The sequence below is a fragment of the Anas platyrhynchos genome, chromosome Z (genome assembly GCF_047663525.1).
Source record: "Anas platyrhynchos isolate ZD024472 breed Pekin duck chromosome Z, IASCAAS_PekinDuck_T2T, whole genome shotgun sequence".
In the NCBI taxonomy this organism is placed as follows: domain Eukaryota; kingdom Metazoa; phylum Chordata; class Aves; order Anseriformes; family Anatidae; genus Anas; species Anas platyrhynchos.
Window position 1 is genome coordinate 38298342 of NC_092621.1, and position 15747 is coordinate 38314088.

Consider the following 15747-nt stretch of genomic DNA (forward strand, 5'->3'; position numbering starts at 1 on the left):
ACATATATAGAAAGTTTACTGCTTTCCTGTTTTCCTTAAGAGATTAGGCTGGGCCACTTTTTTTTTTTTTTAATAAAGGGCTTTTGAGAAAAATCTAAAATGAATGGGTTTTGATCAGTTTTGATTGCAATGAAGGATTATTGGATTGATGTCCCAGCTTTTTATTTTTCAATTCATTGACTCGAACCAGACTGCTCATCTGAAGCTCATGAGAATTTTGCTCTGCTTTTAATCCAGTATCTGATGTATACTTACTTTGTTGTAAATGATATGCTGTTTAACCAAAGTGATACCTACTGATGTACAACATATTAAGATTTAAGTTAATAGAGGTGCTACAGATTGGAATTGAAATGTTTTTGAAGAGGTTTGTGGGGATAGTGTGAATCACAATGGCTTATTCTGAGGATCTTTAAACTTCTTTCCTCAACAATATTATTTTTCAGATTTTGAGATGTGTTGATTTACTTTTTTCTTTTCACATCACAGAAACAAGGACCATCAAATCTACTTTTGCATCACCTAGTTCGAGATGTGAAACAGGTAATGGAGAAGCTGTGGAGTAAAAATAGTAACTTAAAACTTTAGTATCCAGTGGCAGACTGCTATTAGACTATACTGGGGAATATGAAGGAATAGAAATGATGTTTTCATTATCATACTCCTGTATCTACTAAATGGTTTTATCTTCATCCCACGAATCCCCCCAAGCAATTAACTAACCTACTACCACTGAATGTTCCCAAAGGTCCTGTACCTTAATTTCAAAGCCAGAGGTTTGTATAGATCAGACTGTCTCTTTCTCAAGTTACTAAAGTGGTATTATGAAGGGATTGTACAAAAGACTTAGTGAATTAGTACAGTGATTATGCTTAGTGAGGTAATATTTTTCTTTTTTTCCCCTAAAGTGAAAGAAAGAGGTTTTCTGTGCTAAGCAGTAACAGAAAGATGACATGACAAGAAATATTACTTTACTGTGCTGCAGTGTCTAGAACAGAAGGTGGCAGTGGATGACTATTGCATGGAGCTCTGGCTGACTTAGTTTAGTGACAGCCTTGTTATATAGCTACATTTAATTTATTTCATATTATCCCTGACAGCTTTGCTTAACCAGAAACGGATAAGTGTACTTTCTGCATCTAGTCTCCACTGCAAGAGATGCCTAGATCCAAAACTAGATTAATTGGCCAATTCTTTCCAGGTTATGAATACTAAATAAATAAATAAATAAATCTGACTATTTCTCTGGTCTCAAGTATTTGGATTTCTGAGATTTTGTTTTTGTGGGTGACCTCCATGTCAATGACATTGATGCTATACAGTAGGAGGGCACAGGGTGTTCAGATCTTCGTGGCAAACGATTTTCTGTGTTTTCCCACACTGAAAGACATATTTTGGGTTTAATTTATATGATGGACCTGGAGGATCGCAGTGTTAAAAATACATTCTGTTCTTCCAGTCTTCAAATGGAGTTTTCTCCACTAGTGTGACCAGCTTTGCTGCTGCTTTGTTTGAATGGAGATACATTGCAGTCTGCCCCTGCTAGCATTCAGTATATGTTGCTTGTGCAGAGAAGTATCTACAAATGTGGGTACTTAGGACTATTTCTTAATTTTGGACTATTTCTTAATTTTGGAGGTGTCAAGCTGTGAGACACGCTTTTGCCCAAGAATGCTCAACATGTTGGTGCCTCTTGTTACCCAAGACTGGGTGGCTTTTGCTAGCTACACTAAGGGTAGCCATGAAAGTCCAATGAAAAAAGCTCAGCCTAATGAATAAAATGGCTTTTTACAGTCTGAAAGGCATAGACTCCTCTGATCCTTATAATACCTCTCGTCCTGTTTATGTTCAGGCAGGCACATTTTTCATTTCCAAGAGTTGCACTTTAAGTTTTTATTGATAATATCTAAAATATGCATGGAAGATAATCTTTCTTCAACTAATTTGTCACAAATCTTGTGTCTTGGAAGTACACTGGATGTACCCAGGGAAGCAGTTGTGCTTTGAACACAAGTAGTGACATACTTGGAAGGTACAACTACTACAAGTGCAGCTGCTGTCCTAGTTACCATGACAGTCTCGAGCCTCTACAAGAGACTACAAGCCTCCTGGAATTATTCTACAACATTAAATGTATGCTTCATCGATACCTTAATTTTTAATTAATGAACTGGTTTAATGAGCAAATTGTACTCTACCAGTTTGCTCTGTTATCAGAAAAGGAAGATTTTTATCAGCCTGTCTGGCTGATAAAAATTGTACTAAGTACTGAATTGTACTGAAGTAAAATTAATTACCTTCAGTGTTGAATGCAGCTCATCTTGTGAACATTGCAACGTGTTTCCCTATGTGATGCGTATGCCGTGGACAGCAGATGTCACACTTCTTAGGCTGAAAATGTCAGTGTACCTCTTTTCTCCCTACCAGAGTGATATCATATGCCTAAAGACTGTTTACACTTCTTGATTGATGCAGTAGCCGTCAGTTGCACCTTCTTCCAGAGTTCCCTCATAGTATCAGTGATAGCAGGTTGCACATAATAACATCACAAAATGTTTGTGACATTTGGCATTCCAGAGTACACTTCCTTCGGATTATAGGATATCCCTGATTGATATTGGGCTGGTTGTAGAGTACCTTCTTGGTGGAGCTTATCGGAGCAGCTACACAAGGAAACATTTCCGAATTCTGTACAATGATCTGTACAGAAAACACAAGGTAAATTCTGTGAAATGGCTACCACTTGTCACAAAGAAAATCCAAAGTATTACACCTTAAAATAGCTCAGGATGTCACTGTATTTGTTTGAAGGCCATCATTTAAGTGTATTCGATGCTTACGTGTTTTATGAATTTGCTAGCTGTGGAAAAGTTGCAATTAAAACAGACAGATATGTCTAATGTCTAGACCAAATGCTAGAAACACCATCCTTTGGACGAAATGGTCAGCAAAAGTTCAGAGAACTTTTGTCATTTAAGAACTTATGGCACATTTTGTAAGGACTGGCACTTGGAAGAAATTCCAGGTTGGATGATCCCATTGTTGTGCAAGCTTTGTTGTTTAAATTGTAGTATTGGTGAAATCAGTATTTTACGTTTTAGAGATTCAATATATATATATATATATATATATATATATATATATATATATATATATTAAATTAAATGTGAAACAGGCCATTTTTTCCTCTTTGTTGATATAAGCTTCAGCTGTATTTTGCAATGATGGATGACTCACTAGTCTCTGAATAACTACACAGGTGCCACTGAAGTCAGAGATAAATACAGGCAAACTTTGTCCCTAATTTGCATTTCTCTTTTTCTGTTTTATGGTGTGCCTTTGCATTTAGAGAGTGCTCTCCAGTTTTTCTCAGAACCTGTCTCATTCCCTTCATCAGAATAATCAAATGGGTAGCAGAATGGCATCCGCTGAAAATACTTTACATTCTCAGTTCTTCCGAACAGCACAGCCTTACAAATGCAAGGTAATGTAATTGCTAGTTCTGAACAGTACTTAGAACACATGTCCTGGTTTCAGTTAGAACAGAGTTAATTTTCTTCCTAGTAGCTTGTAAGGTGGTGTGTTTTGGCTTAGGATGAGAAGAGTGCTGATAACATGCTGATGTTTTAGTTGCTGCAGAGCAGTGCTTACACCAAGCCAAGGACATTTCAGCTTCTCACTCTGTCCTGCCAGCGGGCAGGCTGGGGGTGCAGCAAGAGCTGGAAGGGGACAGACCCAGCACAGCTGACCCAAACTAGCCAAAGGGGTATTCCATACCACATGGGGTCATGCTGAACAACAGATAGGGGTGGCTAGCTGGGGTGGGAGGGCTGGTTGCTCGGGGTTAGGCTGGGCATTGGTCAGCGGGTGGTGAGCAATTGCATTGTGCATCACTTGTTTCGTATACATTATTATTACTAGTAATTACTATTATTATTTATTGTTATTATTATTTTTCTGCCTTAATAAACTGTCTTTATCTCAATGCACAGGCTTCACTTTCTGGTTTCTCTCCCCCATCCCAGAGAGGGAGTGGGGAGGCTGTGTGGTGTTTAGCTGCTGGTTGGGTTAAACCACAACACAGTAGGCTGCTAATTAGCTTACTGAAAGATTTATTTTAGACAGGCATTTTTATGATAAGGTTTTACTGCCCACTATTCACGCAGTAATGGACTCCTCCCATGATACTTTTTGACTTCCATTCACACTTGTTGATAAGGGCTTTCATTCACTGAAATGCTGTATCACTAAATCTGTGAATATCAAGCACAGATGAAAACTATTCTTATTTGGAAGCAGCAGTAAGAATTTTCTGACTTTCCTGATGTCTTCTCATGATTGCTTATTAAAGTAGCTACAATAAGAAGAGATACAGTTCCGATATCTGTAAAACAAAGACAATGTTTTCTGTCAAAGAAGGAACAATAAAAGAGCAAAGATCACCGTATACATATATCTGATAGACTAAATGTAGGGTTGAATGAGTTTAATTGGCTTTATTAAATTTAGTCTGAGACAAAATGAATGCATTTCAGCACTGACACAATCTGTGCTTCCCTTAAACCTAGTAAGACATTTTCATTGCCATTAGTAAAGATAAGAATGTGTAGAAAGTTCATACTGCAGGTGTTGTAAACTAAAAATCATCATTATCTATCATAAGTCCTTTTTTGTATGTTTCAGTCTGCTGTTTGCTTTTTCTCTGGTCATGATTGAAGTACAAGAAAGGAGTGAAAGTAGTGTCTTGGTATTGCAGGGGTTGTTGACTACCCAATGTTATGGAAGAGGAGGCTATAAACAGTGAGGGTACGGAGCAAGGACTGTTTTTGCTCCACTAATGTTATCAGCATCTTAGCACTGATAAACTGAATGTACCCTAGCTGTGGTTTATGACTTTGATGTATACACCAATTAAACAGTTTGCTACTTGAAATTCAGAACTGTGCAATTTTATTCACATGAATGTGAACTTCAACCATTCAGAAAGATTTTATGTTTTTTAAAACAAATTTATAGGAAAGATCCACTGGTTTCCATAAGTCTAAGAAGAAGTCAAAAGAGGATGGAAACTTTGCAGAGAACTATGAGTCACCTGGCTTTACGTACCCCTATAATGACCTTCTGGTTTGGGCGGTATTAATGAAAAGGCAGAAGATGGCAATGTTCTTCTGGCAGCATGGAGAGGAAGCCATGGTCAAAGCAGTTGTGGCTTGTAAACTCTACAAGGCAATGGCACATGAAGCTAAACAGAGCAACATGGTGGATGACACTTCAGAAGAACTTAAGAAGTACTCAAAGTATGAGTTCTCCCTTCACTTCAGTTAATAAAGATTAGCAATGCTTAGAATGGTTAGATTTTTTTTTATAATCAAATAAGAATATGTAAGATTAGTGGTGCTGCAGACTGTGGAGTATAAAATATCTTCTGCTGCTCACTATTTATAACATATAATGGAGCTCTGTATTAGTGCACAGTCTGGTCAAGAGTTAAGGTAAAACTATTAACATGTTATCTATTTGCATATCTGAAAAATAAAATATAGGTTAGTAGGGCATATCTCACGGTCTACTGTGTGGTCAACTGGAATGTTGAAATTTCCCTAATAGCTTACCTTACCAGCTTAACTTGTTAAAAGTCCATTTAACACAACACAGCTGTGTTAAACCTTTAAAACCCATGATATCTTGTAATGAACAAAGTAAAATCAGTCCTTAAGTCCTGCTCTGCGTAAGACCTTACAAAAAGTATTTGCTGAAAATATCTGAGTGAATCAAAAATGAAGTAGACCGAGAATTTTCATCAAGTTTGTTATTTCATTGTAGTATTTTTCTGGTAGTTTTTCTTCTTAATGACATTGTCATTATGGTTTTGTACCATAATTACTCAGATTCAGATTACAGTAAGATGTGCTTGCCTGTTCTGCATGTAGTTCCAAAATTTAATTTAAAGGAAGGTGTATCTTCCTAGCAAAGTCTCCCCAGCAGAGGTGTATAAGAGCCAGTATAAAAGAAGAGGCTTTTGCAGATGCCTGCAATACTTCCCCACGGTGACGATGAGTCACTGATGCAAGTACATAGAAATTCATAGGGTCCATTTTGATGAGTGAATGAGATTAAGAACAAAACAAATAAATAAAAAGATAGAAATGAGGATGACGTTAAACCTTGTGATTAGGACTAAATAGTCACATTTACTCACCAAACTGTTTTTCTCTGAATATATTGATAAAGCAATGGGTAAATGGGAAAAGGCATACTTACCATGTATTTTGGCTGAACTTTGGCTAATGGAGCTTTCAATCCAACCAGTAGTAATTCTGAGTTTTGACTGGTCCCCATTAATTCTTTTCTGCTCAAGGGAATTTGGGCAGCTTGCCTTAGATGTACTGGAAAAAGCATTCAAACAAAATGAACAGATGGCCATGAAGTTGCTGACCTATGAACTGAAAAATTGGAGCAACTCAACTTGCTTAAAACTAGCAGTGTCTGTGGGCATGCGGCCTTTTGTATCTCATACTTGCACACAGATGCTACTGACCGATATGTGGATGGGACGCCTGAAGATGCGGAAGAACTCCTGGTTTAAGGTAGCATCAGTCACTTTAGTTTTTGGGGCAATTTGATGTTGTTTATATGTTTTATACATTTATTTGTGTTTATGAACTAGTCTAATGCAGGTTCAGACAGATGTGCTTGAGTATACGTGTAGATTGGAGCATACTCATCTGGGAGATAAAAGAAAGGCAGAGGAGGGAGGACAGTACTTGGCATTGGTTTTACTTCTTTGCAAAATAATCTGGGGGATGGCATTAGGAGAACACAGCTCCTGAGCTGTCTTTGTCTGTTCCCATTTCCTCAGCACCCTCCAGTCCCTCCCCACTTGTTCTTGCTGCCCCACATTGCTGGTTTTTCAACAGAGCTGCTGATGGCAGGAATGCTCTCCAGACATGGGGAACAGTATCTACAATATCTCCAGATACCACTAACTCTCTCCAAAGCCACAAAACAATCAAGAGCAGCACACTTCAGAAGCTGTAAGAGTGTGCCATGGAGATTCCCACCCCAGTGGCTCCCTCCTAGGCCAGAGGAATAGCTATGGGTTTGTGCCAGCATCATGCATGGCTGACTTTGGCCTCAGGTCTATGCTATCACTGCTGAATTAATTTCCTGAGTCTTATGTTTCTCTTTCAGGTCATCATAAGTATTCTCCTGCCTCCCACTATCTTGATGCTGGAGTTTAAAACCAAGGCAGAAATGTCTCATGTGCCTCAGTCTCAAGATTTCCACCAGTTCACATGGTACCATGGGGATCAGAGCCCACCCAGCACTAAAGATGTCTTGTCTCTGGTTAGTCTCTGATGAGCTGTCATTTGTGTGTCAGGGTCTGTTGAATAAGGAGGGATTGATCAGCTGGAAACATTGGAACCAGATTATCAAGTAGGGTTTTGATCCCTTGCTGGGATGGAGACTAGAGGGATCTTGGGCAAGTCACTTCATCTGTCCTGTATTGGTCATATTGAGAATATCCATCCCAGTCTCACAGGAGTACAAAGAATTTATAATTAACTGTCTGTTATGCCATTATTTTAGGGCACAAATTTTCTGCTCTCCTTGTTCAAAAACAGGTTCTCTCTTCTTCTGAGTCTCTCGAGGCTAGAAGAGATGTCATTTAAAGCACAAGAGACGCACTCTGCTTTTGTTTTAATCATTTGAACTGAGTCCTGAAGCACTCTGCAGGGACCTGTCGTTGCATGAAAGTCTTTCTTAGATCTGACTGTAGAGAATCCCTAGCATAGGTGAAATATTTCCCTATTAAGATCTGAATTCCTCCACACTTCTGCTAAGCAGAGTTGTGTGTCCTTTCTTTTCTTCATTCTTCACAATGCATTCCTTGAACTGAAATTTTCTAGAAGTTTTCAGTTGGAGGCAGACATCAGACACAGAGAATTTTGATCCTAACTGGTAAATGTTGGTGAGGTGTTGACCAGTGCAAATATGATTGTCAAGTGAGATGTGTCAGGCAATCTTACTTGCTCTGCCTCCAGCAGATATGTTTTATGGATTGATTGGGACCTTATCCATTAACTTTCAATTTGTGCAAAAATAAAGGAGAGTGGATTATTGTCAAGGGCTTTTGCAGCAGAATGGCAGACCTGTCATTGCCACACCTATTTTCTACCTGATGCAGGAAAATGCTTGAAGCTCTTACACCCTGCAGTGCCTGAACTGACTGTTCAAAAATGCTTTCTGCGGGATTAGGTAACAGCTATGATATGTAGGAAAGGCAAATTGTAATTACTCGCTGTAAGGACCCCCCTGCAGTCTGGTAGAAAGCAACACAATAATGTGCTTTTCTGCCCTGCCTCAGACAGGGTTGCTTCCTTTCTGAGCTAGCAATAGCCTTAACTTCTAATTTTATCTAATACAGAGTGTTGCTTAAAACAGAAAGCTGACCTACTTTTCTTAAATCCTCTGATATGAAATGGGGAAGAAAGTACAGAAAATTTCAAAAATCTTCAAGTGCCATATAGAACATTTTTCACACATGGTCATAAATTCTAGTCACCTGCTGCAGCTGGAAATTGCACTCTTTTATGGGACAAATTGTCTACTTCACTTCAACAGATCTGCTGTTAATATGTCAGGATGATTCTGTGTGTGTTTCTCTGTTTCAGTACTTTTCTGAGTCAAAGATGATGGAAAAAAATCAGTTTTCCCTGATAAGGAAATATTGTGTAGTAGGGATGAATCTCCATGTCACCAAAACTGCTATGCTGCAGGTGTCCAGTATCAACAAGTTTTAGCATTGATATTAGCCATGGCAATTGGCCAATGTTAAAACAAGAATGAATGAGATAGGTTGGTTCCTCCAGGCCTGCCCATCTTCCTATAGTTTCCTCAGGCCTCTCCCCCTTCAAGTCTTAAAGCTTCTTTCAGCTCCTTCTGTTTGTTTGTTTTTCAGTTGCCCACTGCTGGGGTTCTGCACCTTTTCCTAGGTTTCAGCAGCAACTCAGATATTTGTTTCTTCAGAAGGGTTCTTGTACAAGTGTCAAACTGAATGCAGAGTCAAGTTTGCTTTTTTCTTTGTTTTTAATTTATTGAGGATAATAAAGAAGTTACCAGTATTTTTTTTGTAGGCTGATTTTGTAAGAGAATACTTATTTCATCCTCATGTTCTAATCAGGCATACAGTACACCAAAAGTAGCAACTGGATTCTGTATTTGAAACGTCAGTGTCCTGATGTTTTCTGTGCATCTGTATTCAGACTGCGTGCAATGAGCTGAGATGTGGTACTCATTCACTTATTTCAGAATGCCCCACAGATATGAATAGATTTATAGCTTACACACTTAAGTCATATTGGGAGTTGTTATTTTTCTGTGCTTTACAGATAGAGGAGGTGAGATATAGGGAGATAAGTGACTTGCTTAAAGCCTTAGAGAAATGTGTGTCAGAAACAGGAGTGGATTCAATTCTGCTGATACCCAGGCCATTGCCTGTAATCATAAGACCAAACTCTAAATGGTATTTATAATTGAAAAGTGGGAATGATAATGAGATGGTTGTAGCCAGATAAAATCAAGCTACAGTAATAGTATATTTTGAGTAAAGCCTAAACATCCGTGCCTTCTTCTAACATGGCACAATCTTTGCAAACATAGAGCATGGTTTCTGACTTTTAAAATGCTATTTCCTTTTTAAGAAGGATTGTGATGTGGAGAAGGTGACTCAGAAGTCTGATGAAAGCCAAGTAGATGGTGGACAAAGAAACCTGCCTCGCACTAGAAAAATCTATGAGTTCTACAATGCACCGATTGTCAAGTTCTGGTTTCACACGGTTGGTCATCACAAAAAACCTTGGATTTCCAGAATTCTCCTCTGATTCTTCGAATACAACTTGATGCAAATTTTTCTCTGTCCAACGTGGATTTACAGTCACTTGGTGTTGGTGGGGAATGGGAAGACATTTTAATTAAAAGTTTTCAGCTGAAATCATGCAGCTGCATAAAAACAAACAAACAAACAAAACCAACAACAACAAAACAACAAAACAACCAAACAAAAAAACAACAACAATTATCCCCTCCCTCTCTTTTAAAAGATTATTTCCTACAGAGCATTTATTAAATCAATTTGCATTTATTCTCCCTGCATTTATTAAATCAATTTGAATAACTAACCTCTATGTTACTAGAACTTAGGGTATTTGAGATCAGGCTGCCTGTTGGGTCAGGCCACTTTGTGTCAACTGTTACTCTTTTAACAGGTTGTAGTCAACCAATTGGTATGTTGTAAATCCTCCATCTTAGGTATGTTTATGGAAAATTTTGTTGCCTTTTAAATATGTTATCCATCTGATTTTTTTGTTTGTGTTTATGTGTGTTTTGGAAGGCACTGATACATCAAATGTGATTCACACAAGTGTACATTTACGTAACAGTGTACAGATAGTTAACATTTAGATAGATAATTAGAAAGATAGGTAATAGTCTGGCTCCTGTTATGGCTCTGGGGCCTTTGTGAACATGCACAACAATAGTTCATTTTTTCCTTCAATCTTTTGAGCACCAAAACACAGTTTTCAGATGATGCTTAAGCTTAGTTGCATTAAATACTTTGGAGAGCTGGGCTTAAAAATCTTAAAGTGGCCCAGTAGTTAGAATATATATTTATATTCAAAGTATATTTTCTTATATTCGGGGTAATTATTTGATAATATGTTTGCAGTAATTTGTTGGAGTTTTTAATGCATCTGTATTATATACTGTGTATTTTTTAGATGGCATACATGGCATTTCTCATGCTCTTCACTTACACTGTGTTGGTGAAGATGGAACCAAGACCGAGTGTTCAAGAGTGGCTTGTTATTATTTATATTTTCAGCACTGCCATTGAAAAAGTTAGGGAGGTAAGCTTTTCCATTAACACTTCTCATCTATAAAGGATGCATTATTAATCAGAAAATAAAATAAACTAGAGAATGCAAACTGTGAATTTTCCTTTGGTGAGAATTTAGCAGAGGAAAGAATTACATAGGGTATTTATTTCTGTGATTTTTTTTTTTTTTTAATATAAAGACCTGTACTTGCACTTTAAAAATGCATCATGAAGTTTGTCCTTAAATCTCCATTTCTATGTAAGCCAGTGGTAACGTACAGTTTGTTTGAAAGTGATTGTGCTGAATTGGGTTTTGGAGCCCTATTGTAGGCACCCATTTCTTACTTTCTTGGACCAGACCATTACATTTCCTATAATGAATATAGAACGTGTCTTTAGGTACTACTTTGAGTGTGGGCATTGTTATCAGGTATTTTATGTAGAATAATCTAAGATTTTCCATCAAGTGTAACTGACCATTTAGAAACAAACTGGAAAAAAAAAAAAAAAAAAAGCCAGCAAATTTTAATGGTGGATTGCTTGGGCATGGAAAAATGATACTCTACTGAAAATTAATTGCAATTAATTGCAGTCAATTATTTCTGAGTTTCTGAACATACCTTGCACTTCAGACCTGAAGCTTGGGACAAATGCAGCCATATATTTCACAAATGATTTGATCTGATCAGACATATCTTCAACATGGAACTGGTGCAGCAGTAATCAACAGCGGTGTGAGGTGTCCTTTATATGGTCTTTGGAATGCTGTACTTTTAGAAGAATAAAACAAAGTATTCACAGTTCTGAGTGAAGGATTCTGTTACAACAGATCACTCAGAAGACTACAACATCATTATGAGAGAGGTGAGGGATTTTAAGGTGCAGCAGAAATATTGAAGTTTGGGATGAACACAGAAGTTCTGTGGCTGCATGAGGTTAAATAATAAAGGATTATCTAATTGGGAAAAGAAAAAAGGATATGAAATATCAAGGACGTTGGAGATTGCTATTCTGCTGTTGCACTGTATTGGTGGTGGGACAGTGAAGACATCAGTTCTTGTTTCTAGCATTAACATTATTTGGAGACTTTGAAATTCATTTTTTCTTGATCTTCTTTGTCCATGTACTAGTTCTGGGCAGCTGTCAAAGATTTTGTAGGACAATATGTGTTACATGTCCAGCTAATTAACTGAGGTTCTTGTTATATATATATATATGTATATAAGTAAGATATATATATATATATGTAAGATATATATATGTATCTTGTTATATATAATTGCAAACGTCCATTTCTCTAGATCGTATCAAGTAATGTTTAAAGCTTTAGGCGCTGATCCTACAACTAGTTCCTTATATGAGTTAGTTAAGCTGAATTGAGTAGGATCACTTGTTTACATGAATGTGTTCATATGCATAAATTCTTGCAGGATCAGGGTATAACATTTAAAAATCTCTCCTCTGCTTGATTCTTATCAGTGTGATCTTACATAGCACTGCATAATTGGCCTCACTCACGCAACATGCAGTGGTTTTATTTACAGCCTCCCAAAGATTCCACTTCACACATTTGCTCAGTGAAGCTTAAAATCCCTTTGGGGCACCTCACAGTTCAAGGAGTGAACGTTTCATTCTTTACCTTCCTAGTTGCCAGCACTCCTTTTTTAGCATGCCCTTGGTGCAATACAAGGATCTTACTTTATATTTTCAGCCTGCAATAACAGGCATTAGTTGTTTCCCCATCAGCAAGGTTAGGTTGATGCTTTCCATGACTTCAGGGCTTTTGAAAGGGCTACTGCAAGTCATGATCAGTCCTCTAGAAAATATTAATTAATTTGTAGTGATAGCTGTTCTGTACTGCCTGTTCTTTTCTGCTGAAGAACACACTCTTCAGTGAATAGGTTCAGGCTTGGGATTTGTTTTTCTTTAGGAAGAGCAATTTTGTTTGGTGGGGCATGGTTGAGAAATAAAACATTATAAATTAAGTCCAAACCTCAATAAAGAATGAATTGCAGTTTGTAATATGTAAAAAAGGAAATAAGAAACAAACATTTTCAAATATCACAAAACTGTTCAGACAGAAAAGGTCAGAGAATGTATCTGTGATTTTAATGGAGATTCTGTGTATATTTTTGGTTTTGGTTTTGTTTTGTTTGATTTTTTCCACATTCTATTCAGGTATTTATCTCAGAACCTGGGAAATTCAGCCAAAAAGTGAAGGTGTGGATTAATGAATACTGGAATTTTACGGATTCTATAGCCATCATCCTGTTTATGATTGGTTTTGGCTTGCGCTGGTCTGAACCCCCAGTTCAAACTGCAGGGCGGCTACTTTATTGCTTGGATATAATATTTTGGTATGCTCGTCTCCTTGATCTCTTTGCTGTGAATCAGCATGCTGGCCCATATCTGACAATGATTGGGAAAATGGTAAGCATTACACTGTGGAGCAATTTTCTTGTAGTCATGAGCTACTGAGGAGCTTGTAAAGGTCAGAAGTGACATAAAAGGATGGTGGTCAAAGTAGATGTTACCCAATAGTGAATGTATAATATAATGTTACCCAATAGTGAATGAAAATACCTTGATTTTTTCTGTTTGTGAGTTGACGATGACCAGATTTCAGTTCTAATTTATTCATTATTTAAGTTTATTCACAAAAGCCATTTTCACTTAGTTCCTTAGAGAAGGGTTGTATTTGAGTAGAGTTTCTGATCCAGCTTGATAATAGTAGGAAGAAAAATCACCGTGTCTTGCAGACAGGCTCACTACTATAGATAATTCCCCTAGCTCTTGGAAACCGTCTCATTATTATATTACATTCTGATTCAAATAATTATATCCCATTTTTAGCAGGCAAAATTTCTCTGAGATCAAAGTTAATTTTTTTCTCTTTTGGTATCAAAACTGCTGCTGAACTGCTGCCTAGTCTTGAGGGACATATGCAGATTCCCACTGTAATTTCCCTCAGTTATTGGAACTATCTTATTAATACTTTTATATTCTGTCTTGCATAGTAATTCTGATTCAGTGTCATAAGAAAAAATTCATTTGAACTGCTATTCTGTACTCTTAGTTTAGATGAAGATGCCACTGATGAAAATCACCACCACAAGGTCTCTGCATATTTTAAATATTGGTTAAGATGTTTAGTGAGACTTGAGAGGCAAGACTTCTGGCCTTTTTGTTCCAGAATTGATTTTAATCTCTAGAAAATGTTTTAATTTCCTCCAGCATATTAGATTGTTAGCCTGTTTTTGTATTGCTATTTGCAAAAGCTGTGACTGATTTTCTACCCTAAAATGTAAGTCTCCTTTGCATATAATTAACACAGTTAATTATTCCATGTCCAGACAGCAAACATGTTCTATATTGTGGTCATGATGGCCATTGTCCTGTTGAGTTTTGGAGTTTCACGAAAGGCAATACTTTCACCAGAAGAGCCTCCTTCTTGGACTCTGGCCCGAGATATTGTGTTTCAACCCTACTGGATGATGTTTGGTGAGGTCTATGCTGGAGAAATAGATGGTAGGTGATTTTCACAGTACAGCTCAACAGCTTACATTTAATATGTGCTTAAACATGTTCACTTTTGACTGTTAGAATTTTGACCACATATTAAGTTTGCCCTTACTCAGACAATTTCTATTCCAGTGTATATATAGTCTTAATTTGCAATACTGCACAAATAAAGGTGAGAATATTAGTTTCTTTGTATAAAATGAAGATTAAAATTTAAAACTCTCAAATTTAACTTCTGAAATGAAGTATACTACAAAGCTCAGAACAAAGTACATAGGGACTAATAATAAGGTAATTCTTGGTCAGACTCTGTCAGTGAAATTAATTTGCAATTGAGACGGTCCTAAGCTGCTGATCTGGAGAAAAAGACTGCAAAGTTTACTAGGAAGACAGAATAAAGAGAAAAGCAAAAAAGGAAAGAGAAAAATGGTTTTTCACCACAGTAAGAATTACATGACATCCTTCTTAAACAAATAAACCAGCTGAACATAAAAATAATAGATTAAAACCGTAGGAAGAATGTTATTTCTAGCTTATGGCTTTGGCTTTGTCACAGTGATAGAGAAGAACCAGGCACTCCAGGGGTTATTTCATTATATAGACGGAAGTCACATTTATACTATTAAGCAATGGGTGCAAGTAAGATAGACTCGAAAATAGAAAAGAAGTTTTGCAAATAGATATAGATACTTAAGACATATAGTTCAGTTTAGACCTGATTCACTTAAATAATTAAGGATGCCTCATCCATTATTATTGATGAAACAGTCACATGACAGATACATATCTTGGCTACATAAGTCAAAATATTTTTAATAAAAGTATGGCATTAAGTTTCACAGTTTAATTCATTTAATCACCTAGTAATGCTAAACCTTTAGAAATTTGAAACTTCTCAGATAAGACGGATTTCTCTAATGAGTCTTTATGCCATGGAATATCTCTTGAATTTGTGACTGCTGTGTTACCAACGTGTTTTAAAATTTCCTCAAAGGTGCAATATTTGATTAAGAAAACACAAACATTTAAAAGTGGTTGTTATGGCAGTTTAAAAATATACAAAGGGATCCCTTAGTTTCTGTGAACTATCAAAACTATCCATATGTACATTTGCATGTTAATTAATATGATCTTATTGAAGCTATAAAGGATTAATACTTCAGTTCTGATAAAGCAGCCTTGTAGCTATATTTGTTTCACAATGGGGTCAGAGAAAGCTTTGCCACTTACTTTAAGGATTTGTACTGCAGTTTACTTGAGTGTGTACCATCCCCCAAATACATTGCAGTCATGTTATTTTCTACTTAACAAAAAGTCATAATGACTGTCATAAGATATGTATAAAA

The 15747-nt window shown here is 36.9% G+C and overlaps 1 protein-coding gene across 10 annotated transcripts in view; it reads left to right on the top strand.

Annotated features, from left to right (window-relative positions):
• The window catches only part of TRPM6 (transient receptor potential cation channel subfamily M member 6), a 98705-nt gene that overhangs the window by 45951 nt on the left and 37007 nt on the right, over positions 1–15747 (top strand). For 9 of the 10 annotated variants that reach the window (XR_005261844.2, XR_005261845.2, XM_038171250.2 and 6 more), the window contains 10 exons: positions 490–543; positions 2578–2718; positions 3350–3484; positions 5017–5297; positions 6359–6587; positions 7192–7347; positions 9705–9839; positions 10782–10910; positions 13058–13309; positions 14233–14407. Coding sequence is in view for 8 of the 10 variants with exons in the window: in XM_038171250.2 (XP_038027178.2) it covers positions 490–543; positions 2578–2718; positions 3350–3484; positions 5017–5297; positions 6359–6587; positions 7192–7347; positions 9705–9839; positions 10782–10910; positions 13058–13309; positions 14233–14407 (1687 nt within the window). In the remaining 2 variants the exon portion in view is untranslated. The remainder of the gene's footprint in view (positions 1–489; positions 544–2577; positions 2719–3349; positions 3485–5016; positions 5298–6358; positions 6588–7191; positions 7348–9704; positions 9840–10781; positions 10911–13057; positions 13310–14232; positions 14408–15747) is intronic. The other variant, XM_038171249.2, reaches the window with a different exon arrangement.